The following is a 21,914-nucleotide window of genomic DNA, read 5'->3' on the forward strand; positions in this document are numbered from 1 at the left end:
AGTAGAGGCAGGAACAATGAGGTCACATCGCATGCATGACTGCTGCAACCCTGCCCATGGAGCAAGGAAGCAAAATCTCTCAGCACAACCTGCTTGGCCACCTCAGCTCTGGAAAGCTGGATGCAGCTTCACGGATCAGGGTGGACCTCTCTGCAGAACGAACTAACCCAAACTGACTCAGGAAGCTGAGGGGTGTTCTATCAGCAATCTTCTTTAGACTATAGCACAGAGGCTTCAGCAGGAATGGCAAGGGGTTCTATCTTGGGGCAGATGGACTTGCCAGCTCAGGGTCTGGGGGGTGGCTGTCCAGAATCTGCTGCAGGACTGTGAGGCTCTGACAGGACCCAGGGGCCAAGGGGCCACAGTCAGTTACTGACATCAGCCACGGAGATGGGAGGGGAGACGGCTGCATATTTACTATTCATGCCTCTTTCTTCTGTCTTCTCCTTTCATCTCAGAAACTGCTTGCCCTCTGCTGTGTGTGCTTAGTCGCTCAGTCGTGTCCGACTCTTTGAGACCCCGTGGACTACAGCCTGCCAGGCTCCTCTGTCTATGGGGATTCTCCAGGCAAGAAAACTGGAGTGGGTTGCCATGCTCTCCTCCAGGGGATCTTTCCACCCCAGGGATCGAATCTAGGTCTCTCACATTGCAGGCAGATTCTTTACCATCTGAGCCACCAGGGAAGCCCACTTGCTCTATGGCTGAATCAAATCTATGTTTAAGTCCAAATATGTGTAAATGGAGTGGGATTTTCACAGAAAATTGTTTCCAGGAGATGTGACTAAACATTGCTTCATGCTAACATCATTAAGCCTAGGAGATACTCCTGGCTTCTGAAGCCAGCATCATGCTTCTACCTGACTGAAGCCTAAGCCCACAACCACCACCACCCCTGAGAACTAATCCAAGTTCATTGCCATTTCTCCATCTTCTCGGTCATCTCTAGGGTGCCTGGTGAATGAACTATTAATACATCCCTCACAGAAATGCAGCTACCAGTGTTTATCTGGTGACATTAAGAACCTTTTAAAGGAGCTGTAAACTTCCCTGTACACAAGAAAACAACCTACAAAGTGATTCTCTACTTAAGTACTGTCAGAAACTATGATTGATTTGGTCATAACCGTTAATTAGATATGGTAATTTTTTCAAAAATATTTCTTTCTAAATAAATCCACTTCCTACCTAAAAAAAAAAACAAACAACAAAACTTCTGATGAGATGATTTCCGGCTCTGTATCCTATTTTTAGGACAATAAAAGGCACTGTCATCAGGAGTGGAAAGCAGAGTGCTTTGGTATATTCATTTTTTAATACTGAGCTGCAATTCAATCCAGGTGAGCACTGCTTATAAATAATGTGAGAATAATAGAAGAAAATAGCAGGTTCTTGTACAAAGTCCAGTTATCTTTGGCTTTTCAATCCCATCAGCGAAACAGATAAAAATGATTGATTTTTATTCCATAAAATTAATAGATTTCTATAGATATCTTTTAGAAAGCCTTAGTGTAATCAAGAAATTAAAAGAATAACTCTCTACATATGTGTATCTATATTCATGAGCACTCTGTCTGGTCTTAGAGAGATATCAGCTGTACTTAATGATATTTCTAGTTTTAGTAGCCCCATTCATGGATAGCATCTCCAGAAGAAGAGCATTTTTATTTTTGGCTAGATCTTATCTTATTTGAAGGCTAGTGTTCCTCTTTGATTTATTCTCTCTCCGTGTGTGACGAATACTCTGCATTACTTATGAAAATGGAAATCTTTAATAATAAGTACAAATGCTATTTGAATTTTTTCCTAATTAAATTCAGAGTGTAGTAGTAGCTTGTCCCTATGGAACTATGACTACTGATCCTATCACAGCAGTTTTTTTTCTTCTTTGGGAATTTAACTACAGAGGGAAAAAAGGGGTGGGACTGTGTGGATAAGATAGAAAAAGCAAAAAGTGAAAAATATGTTTTGTAAACACACATGCAGCAGCTCTGAACAGGTAATTGCACTCACTCTGATTCAGCATTACTAAATCCAGCAAAAGAAATTAGGAAGAATCCTAATATAGTTCTTATAGTTAAATAAACTGTCAAACAGACGAAAAAGCAAAGGATAATGCCAGAGCAAACAACTCTATTTCAATTATAAATACTGATGAGAATGTTACAAATAATGTGTGTAAGAAATGAAATATCCCATCTCAGGACTTAGTACAATTCATCTCTACACTCAGTAGACCAGGTCTGTTTTGAGAAAGCTAAAACTGCTTTCTGAAAATTTAATAACTTTTCCTAATTTCAATTAATATCAATTTTCTTCTTAAAGTCACCAGCTTTCACAGGTTTATGTATATTAGAAACAGAGTAAAAAACCCTGATATAATCAGTACTTGAAACAGAAATACAAACATTTTTGCTATTACAGAAGTTTTAAAAACACCTTTGATCTAATAACAATACCCCAAAACAGAAAGTAAGCTGATAACAGCCCTAGGCTGTTCATTTGGGGAAAAAAAGACATTTCCTTTCTCAAGAGTCTATTCTATAGATGCACATGTGTAGGTGGTGGATATGTGAAATGCTTTAGGAGGTGAAAGTACCAAACAAAGCATTGAACAAATTCTGAGACAAGACTACATGTACTTTAAACAGTGTTCTTCCACCACCAACCAGTACCCATGGAGCCCATCTTCTCTCCAAGGGGCTGAGGAATGGTGAGATGCTATGGTGTCTGGATTGAACGGGACTCTCTGATTTCATGGGGTCCCAAGAGAGCTGTTATGTATTTGTATAAAAACACAACAAGAATATGAGTCACACAGCAAAATCTAAGCAGGCAGATGCATGGAGAAGTAATAAGAAGTGGATGTTGCCAGGGTCCTACCCAGATCCCGAACTGGGTGCTCAATAAGTGTGAGCCACCTTCTCCATCACCCCTACATGGAGTTACTCTCTGTCCTTTAGCTGTGTCTTAAGAGAGAACTGAGATTTCAAAGAGATTTTTGGTCATACTTACCAAGTAGACATTCTCTGTTTGCCATTCAAATAGAAATAAGATTGTTTTTCCTTTCTAAGTTTTTTTTTTAAAACAATTTAATAACTCCCTTATTTTAGTTTGGCAATCTGCTCCTATCTGACAGAATAAACTCGATGGCTTGTAACACCTTCAAAGTATAAAGAGGTACTATATTCTACAGTACAATAGTGTAGTAGAGCATTCTTTTCACAAAGGATTCTGTTTACTGTAGGAAAAGCAACATGGATGAATCAGTTATACTTAGTTAACCTTTTGGGGAAATAAAGTGCTATTTTTGTATTTGGATTCAAAATCCCCATGCATTCTATTTTCTGAGTTTCTCAACAGGGGAGCCTGAAAATCTCAGGGAATTGAGCAGGGGATGGGAATAAGTAGAATGGCGTCTCTTCCACTTTTCTTTGTGATTTTTGCATTTTAGGCATAAGTTAATTTAGATGTTCCCATAGTCTGAGGAAAAGGAAGCCCAAGGAGAGGGAACACTGGCCACGATTCAGAAAAGGTCTGCATCAGTAGTCTTTGCAGTCTACTCTGAGCTCACTGCTAGGAAGACCAGCTGTAAGAAGGGGAATGAACTCTGAACATACAGCAGCCCCTCTGGGTAGGGACTCTTTTACCCTGCAGGTGGGGCAGAGTTTAAACGAGTCTAAGTTTGAGTCCCTACCCTGCTACTCAGCAGCTTTGTTGAGTCTGGGCAAGTTACTAACTCTTGGTTCCTGTATTTTGTAATAAATACTTACACTACATGGAACTGCTCATAAGGATTATAGTAAATGGAATCAAGTCTCAGTATAATACCTGGTACCCAGTACATGTACCTGCTGTTGCTGTACAAAGAGAAAGTGAAAAGAAATGAAAGTGTTAGTCACTCAGTTGTGTCTGACTCTTTGCAACCCCATGGACTGTAGACCACCAGGTTCCTCTACCCATGGAATTCTCCAGGCAAGAGTACTGGATTGGAGTATTTCAATTTCAATAGTGGACTGGTGTATTTCAATTCATTTCCTCCTCCAGGGGATCTTCCGAACCTAGGGGTCGAACCCGAGTCTCTTGCATTGCAGGCAGATTCTTTACTTTCTTAGCCACCGGAGAAGCCCAAAACAAAGAGAATTCTGGCCATCTGTATGTAACCCTGCAAATCTCAGCAAACACACTTTCATCTCTTCCCTTCTTAGGGCAAGATACCCTACATACTAGGGGTGGAAAGAAGAGAAAGGGCAGTTCTACAATGGGCATCACAACTAGTTTAGGGGAGTCAGGTGAAAGAGGTATCATTCAACTGGCCCCAGGCCAGGCATCCTGCCACCCGAGAAAGTGGCACGCTGTGGCACTGACCTTAGAGAGGGGCACCGGCTCTGGTTCCAGCAGTTGTCGACTTATAGAGGGTTCGGTGCTAGTGGAAGAAGTCCTCTCCAGTATGTGGATGCTCTGAAAATACACGGAAATACAGCTGAGGGTCAGAGAATCCATTCCTCATGTGGATGGACAGGAGGGTGAAATCACACACATCACAGTAAGAGCAGTAAGCTAGGTTAAAGATGACAAGTTCCAGAGGGGACCAAAGGCAGCAACAACTGTAAGAAAAGTGTCAGGACAGGATTTTGTCTCCTTCCCTGATGGATTTGATGGTGAATTTCTGCTATAATACTGATTTTAGTCTTAGAGAAAGAGTCAGAGAGCACATAGATTAAAAAAAAAAAATGGAAGAAGTCCCAACATTTGAATAACTTTAAGAGAATGGTGGTACACCTACTACTTAGATGGCTAGAATATAGAAATATTTGCTCATCTTTCTAATGGCAGGAAATAGAGAAAGGTCTACATCAAAAATCCCAGAGCCATAATACTGTTTAGTCTCTAGAGTTTCTTATCATCCTTATAAGATAATTATATATTATAATAGTATAATTATTATAGTTACAATAATATGACAATTCTTAAATGCAGAGAAGAAAACAATTCAACAAGCAGTAGATGCCTTTTACAAAGATTATAAAGAGCATTCACAGATCAGTAAGATGACATTCCAATAGGAAAAAAGGCAAAGTATATGGGCAGGCAACTTGTGCAGAATATTTGAAAAGATGTTCAACTTCAACCACAGAGGTATTTAAAGAAATGAAAACCAAAATAATAATCATTTTTTAAAAACCCAGTACATTCAAGAATAGATCAGGGTTGGGAGAAAAGGAGTATACATTCTGCATACTTTTTAAAGAGTAATTTTGCAATTTTATTAAAAAGTCTTTGGAGAAAAAAGTACTGCCTCATTGACCCAGCAATCTCATAGCTAAGTCTTTATTCTAAGGAAATAATCAGACTAGTATGGAAAGATACAGGAACAGATATACTTACTAAAGCATTATCTTATTATAGTAAAAATATCTAATATATATGAGAATGGTACAGATTTTTAAGGAAGTATTAATACCATGCAATGACTAAAAATGATAACATGAACTTTGGTTTATTGATATGGAAAAAATAGTCATGGTGTTTGGTTAACTAAATAATCAGGCTATAAAGAATATGTAGAATATGATGATGCTAAGCTTATAATCAAAATATATTCCAGAATGTTACAGTAGCTGCACAGAGGTGGTGGAATTACAGATGATTTTTAATTTTTTTCTTAATTTTTTTAGTGCAAAAATATACATTACTTTATATTTGGAAGAAATTATGCACTTTATACAAAGGGATAAATCTGAAAGACATTAATGAAATAATCCAATGGAATTAATATTTAGATACAGGCTGAAAATGTAATGTAACATTTTTACTCTAGTTATAACATTTCATTGTTTCAATACACAAAGTTGGATTTTATTTACCTATTAAGGTCTCTATTTTTCATATCTCATTGGAAAACTGTCAGATTAATGTTTGCTTCTTCATAAAGAAAGTTACACTCTGACCTGAGCCAAATTATTCTAATTTCTATTCAGATTTTTGATTATTTCTGTAATCTGGAAAATAAGAAGTCTGACTATAATTTTTTTTTTTTTTTGTTCAAGGCGACTATAAATTTTTAAAATCGTATCTGATTGCTTTTTTAAGTCAGTTATTGGAAAGAGAATAACTGAGGTGGAAGATTTATTTTTCCAATTTGGGAGGAAGCAGAAGAAATAAGAACAGATATTTGGTGACCAAAGACAAATGGGCAGAGGTTAGCAAGAATTTCTAATCTGACAGCCAATGTGTCCAAGGACAATTTAAGCATTAAATGGGACTCTGCTGGGGTCGCCCAGAGTCGGACACGACTGAAGCGACTTAGCAGCAGCAGCAGCAGCAGCAGTTCTTTCCATTCCTAGGTTCACTTCAATTAGCAGGGAGAAATGATAAATGGGACGGGGTATCCACATCTGTGTCTGCACCTTTTGTGGGAGGCAGAAGCAAAGGCAGACTGTGAAGAGAAAAACAGGCAGTGTGTGTGCAAATCTTTAACAACAATGGGAACAAATGACCCGGGGCATGCATCACTGTCCATGTCAGCATTCTGGACGGATCCTGCGTAAACCATACCAGCTAAATATGACATTTAGATTTATTCTGAGATCACGTATGCAACAGGAACCAAAATGAGAATTATTGCTGTGGCTGAAGCAAAAATTGTATCACCTTCTAGGATGCCCTCACAGCCTTTCATTGTTTTGTGTGTGTTTAAAAATAATAAAAGTAATATGTGCTCATTATAAAAAATTCAAATACAGAATAGAAATATATAAAAGAAGTCAAAGTTCCCACCCGACCATTACTCACCCTCCTCATCCCTCTAGCTTCTACAGCAGTGGTTCTCAAAAGGTTGTCCACGAACCTTAGAGGTTCCCATGGCCCTTTCAGGGCATATGCAAGTTGAGAACTTTTTAAAACCATACCAAAATGTTATTTATCTTTTTACTCCCATTCTCTCACTAATGTATAGTGAGGTTTTCCAGAGGCTATACAACATAAGGACGCTTCTCTATTTTCATACATGCAGGTGTCTGGGGAGTAAAACACACATACATTGCCTTCGGGTCCCTGTCCCCCCATAACAAATACACACAACAGGAAATGCAGAACTTGGAAAGAAGCTTGACCTTAGCAGCAACGTAGGCAAGAAATAAGGGACTAACTCAGGAACTTAGCCAGGTGAAAGAAACTAAATCACCTAATATTCAAATCAAGCCACAGACACAGGAATCAATTTAGGATATTTAAAGTGTGAAAAAAAAATGAGTTTTGTCTCTATAGAGACCTGGGGACACTTAAAGTGTCGCTGGGAATCTGTGGGTCAGAAAGGTTAGTGATGAAACAAACCAGGACAGAATTGGTAAAACACCCACTGCAGTGCTGTCACAGAGAACAAAATATTAGTTGTTTTCTCCACTCAATTTTACAAAAGTTTGCATTTGGGAAGAAAAGTAAGAGATTCATTCATTTCAAACATGTTATAATAAAGAGTTGGACAAGACTTAGTGGCTGAACAACACATTCCAACTTAGTGGATAATCCAAACCCCAAATTTTGTTGATTTTCCAAGGTACAGAGAATCATAAGAATGTTTACTAAGATAATTCTATCTTAGTAATAAATGGATATTTTTATTATGACTGTAAGGAAATTGAGGCTTTAAGAGATAAAATTGTGCTATATCACAAGGCTAATAAATGGAGGGACATTTCATGCAAAGATGGACTCAATAAAGGACAGAAATGGTACTGACCTAACAGAAGCAGAAGATATTAAGAAGAGGTGGCAAGAATACACAGAAGAACTGTACAAAAAAGATCTTCATGACCCAGATAATCACGAAAGTGTGATCACTCACACTCACCTAGAGCTGGACATCCTAGAATGTGAAGTCAGGTGGGCCTTAGGAAGCATCACTACGAACAAAGCTAGTGGAGGTGATGTAATTCCAGTTGAGCTATTCAAATCCTGAAAGATGATGCTCTGAAAGTGCTGCACTCAATATGTCAGCAAATTTGGAAAACTCAGCAGTGGCCACAGGACTGGAAAAGGTCAGTTTTCATTCCAATCCCAAAGAAAGGCAATGCCAAAGAATGCTCAAACTACCTCACAATTGCACTCATCTCACACGCTAGTAAAGTAATGCTCAAAATTCTCCAAGCCAGGCTTCAGCAATATGTGAGCCGTGAACTTCCAGATGTTCAAGCTGGTTTTAGAAAAGGCAGAGGAACCAGAGATCAAATTGCCAACATCTGATGGATCATCGAAAAAGCAAGAGAGTTCCAGAAAAACATCTATTTCTGCTTTATTGACTATTCCAAAGCCTTTGACTGTGTGGATCACAACAAACTGTGGAAAATTCTGAAAGAGATGGGAATACCAGACCACCTGACCTGCCTCTTGAGAAACCTGTATACAGGTCAGGAAGCAAGAGTTAGAACCGGACATGGAACAACAGACTGGTTCCAAATAGGTAAAGGAGTACGTCATGGCTATATATTATCACCCTACTTATTTAACTTATATGCAGAGTACATCATGAGAAATGCTGGGCTGGAGGAAGCACAAGCTGGAATCAAGACTGCCAGGAGAAATATCAATAACCTCAGATATGCAGATGACACCACCCTTATGGCAGAAAGGGAAGAGGAACTCAAGAGTCTCTTGATGAAAGTGAAAGAGGAGAGTGAAAAAGTTGGCTTAAAGCTCAACATTCAGAAAGCTAAGATCATGGCATCCAGTCCCATCACTTCATGGCAAATAGATGGGCAAACAGTGGAAACATTGGCTGACTTTATTTTTCTGGGCTCCAAAATCACTGCAGATGGTGATTACAGACATGAAATTAAAAGACGCTTACTCCTTGGAAGGAAAGTTAGGACCAACCTAGACAGAATATTAAAAAGCAGAGACATTACTTTGTCAACAAAGCTCTGTCAGTCAAGGCTATGGTTTTTCCAGTAGTCATGTATGGATGTGAGAGTTGGACTATAAAGAAAGCTGAGTGCTCAAGAATTGATGCTTTTGAACTGTAGTGTTGAGAAGACTCTTGAGAGTCCCTTGGACTGCAAGGAGATCCATCCAGTCTATCCTAAAGGAGATCAGTCTTGAATATTCATTGGAAGGACTGATGTTGAAGCTGAAACTCCAATACTTTGGCCACCTCATTCGAAGAACTGACTCATTTGAAAAGACCCTGATGCTGGGAAAGATTGAGGGCAGGAAGAGAAGGGGACAACAGAGGACGAGATGGTTGGATGGCATCACTGACTCAATGGACATGGGTTTGGGTGGACTCTGGGAGTTGGTGATGGACAGGGAGGCCTGGCGTGCTGCGGTTCATGGGGTCGCAAAGAGTCGGACACAACTGAGCGACCGAACTGAACTGAATAAATGGAGGATCCAAGATTTGAACTTAAGTTGAATTTTAAAAACTCAGTGCTTTTAACTGCTATTTAATGATTCTTCATAGGGCCCTGGGGACCCCTAATTCTGGAGGGGCCAGACAATCTCCCTGAGGGCCACAGAGTCTCCTGCTTATCAGGCGACATCTGGGTGCACACCTTATCAAAATAATCACAGATGCTGTTAAGTTCTTTTTTGGAAAAACTGTTTAAAGTCACGCTTTAATTTCAGTCTTCTTCAACTATAACCAACTCAGTATATTTTACTGGAAAAGTAAGGCATGATTTGTAAAATTACCAAATGATATATATTACTATAAATGTAACTAGTCCTCAAAATAAGCTATTTCATTTACCTTTCATAATGATAATAAAGAAGCCAAAAGCTCTTAAACAAATTTCTACAGTATATTGTATATTTGTATATTATTCGAACCTATCATCTCTCTGATAATAAAAAATTAATCGACTACCTTAAGAATTGGCTTCAAACTCGTAGTTTTTAAATAAAAGTCAAAAATATATCCCTGAAGTTACATAAGGACACACAATCACTCATTATTTTAATGAGGTACCTAAGTACGTGAATGCTATGTTCTTAATACGGGCAGATATGAAGAAGATAGTTTTCAAATCTGTCATACTCAGTCTTGGACTTGAGTTCAACTGTGTGCTCCATGAAAGTAGGAACAAACTTATCTTCATCTTGGTATCCCACCCCCTTGACCTCTAACACAAGGTCCTGCATACTGTAGCCTGGCAATCTCTAGAATTTTTTAGATCTCTTTTATTAAGTTGTAGAGAATGGTCTCTCAGCAATCATTAATACAAGATCAGGTATAAAACTCCCTTCTAGTTTCATCTTGGAATTATAAAAATCACAGCTCCAATAAGATAGACCTTTTGAAAACATTTTAAAATAAGGACTTAACTTTTAAAATGAAAACATCTGATGAGTTAACATCTGGTGAATTAAGCTCTTGTTTATTAAAGTTAAAGCTGTGACTGGTCAACGGAGAACACAAAAAAATGTATTAATAATGTGGCAACATCTTCAGTAACAAAAATTAAATCTTCACGTTTCCTTTAAGATCATAATTTGTGGTATATTTTTCATATTCTTTCACGGTGACTTGGAAACACATGCCACCTACCCTCAAGGTGTTATACATATTATATAAGAAGGTTAAATAAAGGATTACATATATCTGTTCATTATTCTTTTAAAATCAAGTTTCCTTTCAAATACTAAAATTACAACTTAATTCCCAGGTCACTGTTTTTTTTTAAGACTTTTTTTTTTCTAGAGCAGTTTTAGCTCCACAACAGAACTGAGAGGAAGGTATAGAGATTTCCCGTGCACCCTTGCCCCCATGCACGCATAGCTGCACCCCATTATCAATCCCTCTGAACAGTGTGGTGCCATTTGTGACAAATGATGAACTTAGGTTCATTCCAGGTCAGTATTTTAAGCAATTTAGAACACACAAAGAAGGTGAAAGTACTCACCCATCCTTTGTTCTTGCAGCTCAGAGAAAACTGATGCACACTTAGCTTAAACCCAGGAGTTGAGCGCATATTTCACTGCCGCTCTTTCATTTGGTAAAAGGTAGTCCCCTGGGTAATGCCCACTAACCTTAATACCTCCTGGGCAGCAAGCAGAAATCTGTTGACATGACTACAGTCTGGTTTATGTGGTATCACAGATGTGGGTAAACAGACATACAAAGAGACATTTAACAACAGCTGAATGGTTTAGTCGCAACTGCTGCAGAGAGAAACACGACTCTCAAAATGAAAGTGCACAGAACTGCTGAATGGGTCTCTCGGCTTGTCTGGCCTGTTGTGTAATTTCATTTTAGAGATGTAAAACAGCTGCTGGAAAAATGGTAGTTGTGGCTACCAATTTCTGTATAGACTCACTTTCCATACAAATTTAAAACAGTATTAAAGAGATCATTGCTCTCTGAATGTTAACTCCACTGAAATTACTCAGCTAATGAGTTTATCTAAGCTATAATATTTTTCTGTTCATGAATTGTATAAACTATTTTCAAAGAAAGATATCCAAAATGATTTATAAACTTCAAAAGTATTTTCTTATTCAAGCTTCTGATTAGGCTTGTCTCTCTTCTAGTTCTTCTAATTTTGACACAGCAACACTATTCCAGTGATACTAGTAACCTTTATAGTGTTGATGATGATTACAATAGTGATAGTTCATATTCAGTGCTTTCTATATCCCTGTCTCTTACACAGATTATTTCATTCCATCTTCATCAAAAGCCTTTAAATAATGGCTATTCAATTTATTTTACGGCTGATTGAACAGAGAGAGGTTCAGTAAGGTTAATGACACAGAGTAAGTATTAGAGTTGGAATGGAAATCAAGATTCTCCTCTGGACTCCAAGCTTTTAAATACCGACCTCTACTAAAGTCAAAGCTAGTATTAGATGTCAAGATTGCTGGGAGAAAGTGGAAGCAATGACAGATTTTATTTTCTTGGGCTCCAAAATCACTGTGGATGGTGGCTGTAGCAATGAAATCAAGACACTTATTCCTTAGAAGGAAAGCTACGACAAACCTAGACAACATATTAAAAAGCTGAGACAACAGGGCTTCCCTGGTGATCCAGGGGTTAAGAGTCCACCTTGCAATGCAGGGGACACCAGTTCAATCCACGGTCCCAGAAGATCCCATATGCCGTGGGGCAGCTAAGCCCATGTGCCACAACTACTGAGCCTGAACTCTGGAAGCCACGAGCCCCAACTACTGAGCCCACATGCCACAACAAACAAAGTCTGTGCACCCTGGAGCCTGTACTGCTCAGCAAGAGAAGCCACCACAGTGAGAATTCCTTGCACCTCAACTACAGGGTAGTCCCCGCTCACCACAACTAGAGAAGGCCAGCGTGCAGCAATGAAGATCCAGCACAGCCAAAAATTTAAACAAACAAACATAAATAAATAATAAAAAAAAATAAAACAGAGACATCACTTGGCGGACAAAGGTTCATACAGTCAAAGCTATGGTTTTTACAGTAGTCAGGCATGGATATGAAAGTTGGATCATAAAGAAGGCTCAGCGCCAAATAACTGATGCTTTCCAACTGTGGTGCTGGAGAAGACTCTTGAGAGTCCCTTAAACTGCAAGGAGATCAAACCCGCCCATCCTAAAGGAAATTAACCTTGAATATTCATTGGAAGGACTGACTGTGAAGTTGAAGCTCCCATACTTTGGCCACCTGATGTAAAGAACTGACTCATTGGAAAAGACCCCGATGGTGGGAAAGATGGAAGGCAAAAGGACAAGCGGGTGACAGAGAATGACATGATTAGGTAGCATCACCGACTCAATGGACGTGAATTTAAGCAAACTCAGGGAGATAGTGAGGACAGAGGAGTCTGGCATGCTGCAGTCCATGAGGTCACAAAGAACTGGACATGACTTAGCAACTGAACAACAGCAACAAAACAATATTAGATGACAAAAAACTACAGCAATTTCAAGTAGTGTTCAACCTTAAGAGTAACTGAACACACCTACCACAACCTTCCATGGAAACAGAGGGGCAGAAATGAGTAAAACAGAAACAAGTTTACAGCATTCTTAAATTGGGTGCAGCCGTGAGGTTTGCTTCCAAGTTTCCGGAACTAAGAGCAGGTCAGCTAGCTCTACCTCATGAAAACAGTGTCTGATGAAGAGAAAAGAACGGAGTTTTGCAGTCACATAGACAAGCATACAAACCCCCATGCTGCTCTTTACCATGTAAATAAACAGGGCAAATCATGAACCTCGCTCAGCCTCAGTGTTTTCTATCTCCAAAATGGAGATGTTAAAGTCTACCTTAGAAGAGACTGCAAGTCACTGGGTCGGCACCCAGTGTATGGACAGTTCTACCATACACTGGCACACAGCAGGCACTCCATAAATGGTGGCTAACAGCTCAGTTACAAATGATGTAAGAAAAAATGTTTAGGAATTTTGTGCATTCTTATTTCCACAGAAAGATGTGTCCAAATACTCTACAGGTGTATGACACCTGGGTGCCCTTTGGAAGCAAAGAAGCCATACCTGACAAGGCCATTATGTTACCTGGTCAATCTAGCAACTGTAATCAGCACCATCTCATGACCGGAGCACCGGAGCTTACTGAGAAAGCTGACAAAGTGAGTGGAGACAGATGCCCTTGGATACTTGCCAGTGGGAAAGCAACGGCAGTGGATAGCGATGCACATTCCATATCTTGTGAATGCCTACAGCAAAAGAGGCTCACAGTCTTGCCTGAGGTCTTCTTAATCATGTTCTTAAAGGGACTATTTTTATTATTTTTGGAATAGCATAAAATACCAAAATCACCAAAGCCAGAAGGCCATGACTGAAGAAGCAGTTAATTCTACTACTTTCTCTATAGTAATGATTTTCTTGCTCTTACTGAAAGATAGCAGAATTACATTAATAATAAATCTCCATATAAGCACCACTAAGATGAATGAAAGTAGAAAACTTTAGACATAGTGGCTGGGAAAATTCCACACAGCACACCTGGGAAAACCTGAGGGAAGAACCAACAGTCATCACATCCTTGACTCTTGCTGCATAGAAACACAAGCTTGTTAACAGCCAACAGCTATGGCCCCACACTGAAGTCGTCTGTTGTTGGAAACCCTGCATTGTAAGAAATACAATCACGCCCCATCGAGTGGTCCATTTATAGCCAAGAGGAGCTCAGCAATCTTGACTATGAAGTGGTAAAAGGCATATGAATAAACAGTTCTTTCATTCCCATGGTTGCCTTTCAGTAACACTAGAACCAGAACTTACCTGTGGGCTTGCTCCCTACCTGTACTCACAAACGTGCAGCAAAACTACTAAAAACCCAGCAACTATGATCATACCTCATTACAGCACTTACAACTGAATGGCAAATAAAAGGGACAAATATGAAGCCATTTCAAGAGCAAAGGCTCTGGAACATGCAGAGTTAATAAGAGGAAGGAGAACAGTTCTGTATGACTAGAAAAGAACACTAACGTCAAGTTAATTTGTACTTTTCTATAAGGCTATTAAAATGACCCAGAACAGACAAAGGTTTTCTGTATGATAATCACTCAAGATTTTGCTAACAATACAAGCAAAAAAAAATCATATAAACATTGATATATGTATATTTAAGGCAGAGTTGGTTTGTTTTGATTACCCTTGTAAACTCAGAGCAGATATATCTATGCTTTGCCTATATGTACTCAAAAATATTTGCTGAAAGAATGAACAAATATTTGCTATAATAATATACAGTGTCCAAGTTTCACTTTCTGGAAAACATGCTTAAATTTCTATGAGATAAATTTAGATAGTTAGAGGGCAAAGAGGGGCACAGGTTTTGCTCACAGCACCTCAAAAATGGTTTTAAAATCTTGCTTTAAGTGTCCCATCTGGTATATACTTCATATTCATTTAATTTTAAATCTTATGGAGTTAAGGCTTACAATTTTATGATTAAAATAGATGACATTTTTACTGTATTTACTATATTCCATATACTGTTTTAAACATATATATGTTTTACATACATATGCACATTAACCCATAAAATATAACCTTTAAAAAGAAACATTTTTGACTATACAAGCAGTACATGTCCACTGCAGAAATTTGAGGGGAGGGGAAAAAAAGAAAATAAAACCACCCACAACCAGCAATAAACTCTTCCAATATCCTGGTATATTTGCTTTCAGCTTTTTAAATGAGCATATACTCTTGATTCTTAAAAACAAAACTGGAAATATACTATATTTTCAATCTAATACCTGGGTCTCTTTCATTTAACAATATGTAATTTTCTCAGAGCTTTAAACATTTTAAAAACATTTTTAACAGCTGTGCAATATTCCACTGTATGGCTATGAGTAAGGTTATTAAATGAACTCCTTGTTGAATATTACTTCTAATTTTTCAACATCATAAACATACTTTGACAAACATCTCTACACAGAAATCTTTACATGTATCTTTGGTTGTTTCCTTAAAATGCATTTCTTAGAAGCTGAGCTACCAGGTCCCATGGTTTGACTTTTTAAAAGACTTTAGATACATACTGCAAAATTTCCCTCCAGAAAATCGGAATTAATTAACATGCCAAGCAGTAGTGCATGACAGCGTCCATTTCCCTGAAACCTCATCAAACCTGGCTATTCCCATTACTACAAAATCTGCTCTTTAACTAGGATTTGAGGTCAAGAAGGCTGGCACAAGATGCATGGGGCTTTTCTTTACTTTTGTGAAGGTATTTTAATTACAACTGTTAGGTAGTTAGAATAGAAAAAAGGAGTCCAGAATGGCTGTGGCTAAAAGACAAGGAAGGGAAAAGCCCACAAAAATAGAACAAAGGAAGGTCCAAGGACTGGAGTGAGGACCTCAGGTAGAACAAACAGCTCTCCTGGCTAGCCCAATTTACATAGTGCAGGCCCAGGGGGAGGAGAAAAAACATATAAAAAGAGGAGCCAAAGGGCCAGGGCGCTCTCTCTCTCTCTCTCAGAGGCATGCTCTCTCTCTCTCTCCTCCCTCTCTCTCTCTTCTCTTCATGTCTTTTGGGTCGGCATGCCCTCACACCTCGAGGATGTATTTTCCTTTATTTTCTAAATAAAACTGAGCTGTAACACAGGGCTGTAACACTGATCTGTCCGAGAGCTGTGACATGCCGAGGGCTTTAATGTCCATCACTTCACATTTTTCTTGTGATGAGACAGAACCGAGGAAATTACACACTTTTCTGACACAACCTAGGAGAATTACTAAGACAGAGGGATGGTAATTTTTTCTGTGTCCAAGTTGAAAGTCAAATAAAGCAAATCTGCAGATGTATGGTCCTTTGGGATGATGTTTTTATGGTCCTAGTGAAATACCTGAAATGTGTTCTATAGGAACGATTGTGTCCCAGCCTGGGTGAACAACAACCTCCTGAGCAAGCTTCTGCAAACAACAGATTCCCAGACCTCGTCAGTGACCTAGGAATGAGACTCTCTGGGGTTCATAACTGATTACACTGTGTTTCTCTCCATTTAGTGTTATGCCTAAGAACCCAGCAGGCAGCATTCATCTTGGCTCTGACAGACGGACAGACTTGCTTCTATAAACAGGCTAACCCAAACCAGCCAGATGAAGGTAATAAAATAATTCCTTAAGTGAGAAACTAAGGCAGGCGGAGCGAACCAAAGTGCTTTTGCAAACATACCAGGGCAAGCAGCAAACAGATTCTTTCTGGGATAACACTGAGTTCTCAATCACTTGTGGGTAATGAGTATCTACGTGCCAGGTGGCAAATTTCCTTCCAGTGGTCTCAGTTTCAGCACATTTGACACGGACTGAACACATGCCGTAAACACCAAGCAGCAGTGACAGCAATCTCCAAATGGTGGGGACAGCAAGAAATCTGTGGGGCTGCTCATTTCGTTTCATTGAAAAGGCTAACTGTAGTTTTCAGTAAACAAAAATGATTGGAACTTCTCACTCCAAAAGAAATACATGTAGTGTAAGTCTAGAAAATGTAACATTCAGGAAAGCACAAAGTACAAAAATTCACCTTTAATACCAGGACTTCGCAATCATTATTAATATTTTCATCTATGTACCTTCTGGTCTATTGTTTCCCAGGCCAACGAGGATGTGAAAAATTACTGCTATTGTTAAGGGAGAAAATGAGGAGGCAATACATAACTCAAGGGTAACTGACACGCCATGTTACAAAGTTCACTTAGACAAGTACAGAAGGCCCTTTCCCCAGACATTCCCGTTCATCAAGCCCTACTATGGAGCATACAGTAGAGTGGTCAAGAACAGGAACTCCAGAATCAGGCTTCCAGGGAGCAAACCCTGACTTAGCTGCTCATTAGCTGTGGCCAGAATATTTCACCACTTTATACCAAAGTTTAGTTCTCTGAAATAGTGATGCTATTTCAGCCTTCCATAGTGAGAACGCATGAGATAGCAGCTGTTGCTGGTACTGTTCTATTATTCATGAATTGTGCCTAATATTTGGACTTCTCAGAACACCCAATTTTAAAAATGCACCTAAATCACAAAAGTTGGTCATAATGTGACTTTTTGCAAGCAGATACTATTTTTCCCATCAACACTGGTCGTAAGTCTTAAAAGTTAGGTTCCTTGGGATGACTGGAATCACCAAAAGGCTAACTTGGAAGCAAGTCAGGAATTTAAACTAACCTGGCACCCAGGGCTTTATATATCAGTCTCGCTCTGGTTAAGACACCACTTCCCTGATAGCTCAGTTGGTAAAGAATCTGCCTGCAATGCAGGAGACCTAGGTTTGATCCCTGGGTCGGGAAGATCCCCCAGAGAAGGGAAAGGCTATCCACTCCACTGTTCTGGCCTGGAGAATTCCATGGACCGTACAGTCCATGGGGTCGCAGAGTCAGACACAACTGAGCAACTTTCACTTTTCACTTTAGTATTTCTCTCTGAACTGAGAGCTGGGTTCCAGGGTTATCTGGCAAATCCCTGGATCCACTGAATTCTAAAATTTTTCTATTTAGATACTGGAAGATTTCAAATTATACTCCTCCTCACTGATAAGACTGAAGATGATTTAAACTGGAAGTTAGATATAAATCAAGAATGCTTGAATTTTTCTCTCCAGAACTGAGAATATTTTTGTTTGGGGAACATTATATTTTTCACAATCCAAAGATAGAAATAGGTTTCATATTCAGAAAATAAAGATACTATATTTCAAAGCAGTAACTTGGTTTAGCAAAGCTATTTGAAAAAGATACTTCAGAGATTCAACTGGAAGAAAAATATTCCAAGTCAGTTCGTGTATATGCTGGGGGATATTTTTATCAATCTGTTTGTCCAAGAATAAAACTTGTTATGAAAACCCTGTACACAAAGCATAGTTGTTAATGAGGAACATTTTTACTTTCTGGTTTTCTAGACATCTTCTTCACTAGTAATGAAAGTTGCAAATAGAGCAGATGCTGCTGATATCAGAACTGGGTGGTTATGTGTTGGTAAACCAGACCATGGTTACCTGAGTCCCACGGAATCACTGTTGGGGCAGCCTCCCATGCTACCAGAGGACATTAACTGAATGGGCCATGGTTTGTTTTGTTAACTGTTGTAGATAATGTATAGGAAACTTTTTTTTCTTACTATTAATACTTTATTCTTTTTTTTTTTTCTTTTCTGGCTGTGCCACATGGCATGTGGGATCTTTACCAATGGACCACCAGGGAAGTCCCAGGAAACATTTTTAGATACCCATGTAATTGAAATCTTCTATTAGTTGTAATCACTGACCATAATATTGAATACACATTTTATTAAACACTGGCAAGAAAATTAACTACCAGCCTCTTATGACTTATTAGGAATATCATTTTTTTTTCCTTAAAAAGTTCTTTATTTTATGATCTCTAAGCTTCTGTAAACTTTAAATCATTATAAGGATAGCTGGTATTTTTTTTCTTTGATTTTTCATTAAACAAACAGATTGCCTCATGTGCGCCTTTCACGTCTAACTCGGTAGAGCTATAACAATTCACTCTAGTAACAGACACTGTCATCTGGTACTTGGGCTTCCCTGGTGGCTCAGATGGTAAAGAATCTGCCTGAGATGTGGGATACCGGGTTCTGTCCTTGGGTTGGGAAGATCCCCTAGAGAAGGGAATGGCTACCCACTCCAGCATTCTTGCCTGGAAAATCCCACGGAGAGAGGAGCCCGACAGACTACAGTCCGTGGGATCGCAAAGATTTGGACACGACTGAGCAACTAACACTATCTGATAATTATTCATTCCAAATTCCAAGTTCTTGGAGCAACAGTATCTGATCTTCTGAAATGGTTTGATAACGACACAAGTAAAAAATAAGCACTGGCTCCAAACAGAGGCTTCACTTTAAAAAATGTAGATCTGAGCTTCCCTGGTTGGCTCAGTGGTAAAGAATCTGCTTGCCAATGCAGGAGACATGGGTTCGATCCCTGATCCGGGAGGATCCCACGTTCTTCAGAGCAACTAAGCCCATGTGCCATAACTACTGAGCCTTGCTCTAGAGCCTGGGAGCCACAACTATGGAAGTCCATGTCCCTTAGTGCCTGTGCTCCATAACAAGAGAAGCCATCACAGTGAGAAGCCCGCACACCACAACCAGAGAGTGGCCTCCGCTCACCCCAACTAGAGAAAAGCCTCCACAGCAACGAAGACCCAGAACATCCAAAAATAAATAAATAAAAAAAATTATTTTAAAAAATGGTCCGTATAAAAAAAAAACCAACTTTTTTTTAATGTAGATCCTTGGCCTGATCCCAAACTACTGCAACTGTCTCAACAGGGTGGTCTCAGTCTTGTATACTGCAAAAAATTCTCTAAAAAATGTAATTATAAGGGTAATTATCAAAACAAACAAAACCCAATCAGCTTGCTATAAGCCAATTACATAATATTACTGCAAAATAAGTACTATGAGAGACTGGGAAACAACAACTCTTTATTTTAGAGTTATCTCCCACCCCACCAATAGTTTTAACATCTATGCAGAATGCTCCTATTGCTTTGTTTTTGTTTGATATCTCTGCCTACATAAGCCCCAAGTCATTTATTCTACTGTACAGTTGCCATCAGCAGCAAGCAGGAGGGTCTGTGCTCTCCTGGTACCTTCTGCCACCTCTGGACCATCCCTCCTCTACTTTCAAAGCCCACTGTTTTGGGGAGACTCAACTCTTGACTATACTATTTTCTCTCCTTGCTGTCATCTCCCAATTGCATGATCATTCCTTCACAGCTACCAAGGCCTCTGGAACCTGGTTCACAGTCTTCCTCTCCATGCCAATCTCTCATTCAACTTGCTTATTCAAATATATTCCGAGACAAATTATACGCCAGGACTGTAGAAGGTGCTAGGGAGACATTATTAGACAAAATAAAACTTCTGTTTCCAGGGTGCCTGCACTGCAGTGATAAGGAGCAGAGGAAAGGGCTACAAATGTAAACAGATGAATACGCAACATGTCAGGTAGTTGACAAAAGCAGGTAAGAGGACAGTGAGTGATGAGGATACACAGGGGAGGGTGGGGGAAGGCTGCCCAAAGAGGGTACGTTTGGAGAATGAGTCAAGAGTGTGAGTATATCTGGGGATACTTGGAGGAAAAGCAAGCTGGTCTGAGGGGGCCCAGAATGCAAAGTCCTTGAGGTGGGGAGCATACTTGGCACATCTAAGGAAGATGCCGGGGAGCACTAAGTGGAACGTGGTAGGAGATGAGACCAGAAAGGTATATGCAGATCCAGGTTATGAATGACCTTGTAGACAATGGTCAGCAGTTCAAATATTTGGAGAGTGATGGGAAACCACTGGAGGCCTGGGCGCAGGTGAGAGGCTTGATCTGACTTAGCTTTAAAGGGACCACTCTGACGACTTTGTGAAAAATGACCTGAAGGTTAGTCAAAGGTAGACGTAGGGAGACCAGATAGAAGGATATGGCCATAGTCTGGGTGAGGAATGATGGTGGCTCAGACCAGGGCGGAGGGGGAGGAGGAGGGAAGTAGTGGTCAGATTCAGGACATCCTGAAGGCAGAACCAATGGGATTCACTGAGGGTCTGGAGGCGGGGTGTGAAGAAAAGGGAGGAGTCGAGGATGGCTCCTGTAAGGTTTTCGGCCTCACCAGCGGAAGGACAGAGTTGCTGTTTACTGAGATAAGGGGGACTGGGAAGGAGCAGATTTGAGAGAGAAATTAAGAGTTCAGTTTTGGACATGTTAAGTTTGAGATGCCTTCTTAGTATCCAAGTGGAGCTCTCCCTTGGTCACTTAAATATTATTGTTGTCAACTGGCTGACATCCCGAGTCAGGGTTCGTGAATTCAAATGCTTTCAGGGGCCAGGCAGGAAACACAAAATACTGAAATACAATAAGGAGAGGAAGAGACTGTGGCTGATGAGAGAGCAAATGCCTCATCCAAAGGGAAGCCAACCCTGAGCCCAGTCCAGTGTTGCCATTTGGGATCTGGGCCCAGTGTTCCTTTACCTTCCCATTTTGAAATAGAAAGAAGAATCTGGACTTTCAACAACCAAACATTAGGGAAATAAAAAAGCTCCACAATCTATCACATTCAAGAAGTGCTCAGTTAAATCAAGTTCTGGCTGCAGGATTTATTGGTGTCTTTAATTTATTAATTGCAAAAAACGACTGGGTTTAGCATTTCTCTAATTTACTTGACAGCAGAACCCTCTTTTCATGCAACATTTCAAGAGACAAGCATTCCTTGGACCATATTTTGGGAAATGCTGGTTATGCAAAAGTCCTAGACATCTAATCAACCTATTTCCTCTTCTAAAATTTTAGGGAGTATATTTCTTGCATTTTCAGAATCATAGTTGAACACACAAACACACATATACACAGATACAGCCAATTTTGTTAGATATTCTGACATCTAATATCAGTCTTGAACAAAGTGTAAATGGAGCAGTTACTAAAGTCTTCCAAATTGTTAAATACTAAGTGGGACCTT

The 21,914-nt window shown here is 39.5% G+C and overlaps 1 protein-coding gene across 50 annotated transcripts in view; it reads right to left on the bottom strand.

The window, feature by feature from the left end:
• OSBPL6 (oxysterol binding protein like 6) overlaps window positions 1-21,914 on the bottom strand; it is a 214,829-nt gene that overhangs the window by 63,872 nt on the left and 129,043 nt on the right. For 47 of the 50 annotated variants that reach the window (XM_081579572.1, XM_081579545.1, XM_081579540.1 and 44 more), the window contains one exon: window positions 4,366-4,458. In XM_081579572.1, the coding sequence (XP_081435698.1) occupies window positions 4,366-4,458 (93 nt within the window). Of the gene's footprint in view, window positions 1-4,365; window positions 4,459-10,898; window positions 11,186-21,914 lie in introns of those variants that run through there. The other 3 variants (XM_081579582.1, XM_081579538.1, XM_081579554.1) reach the window with 2 other exon arrangements.

This window comes from Giraffa tippelskirchi, chromosome 3, assembly GCF_054371585.1.
Source record: "Giraffa tippelskirchi isolate mGirTip1 chromosome 3, T2T-mGirTip1v1.2.pri, whole genome shotgun sequence".
Classification (NCBI taxonomy): Eukaryota; Metazoa; Chordata; class Mammalia; order Artiodactyla; family Giraffidae; genus Giraffa; species Giraffa tippelskirchi.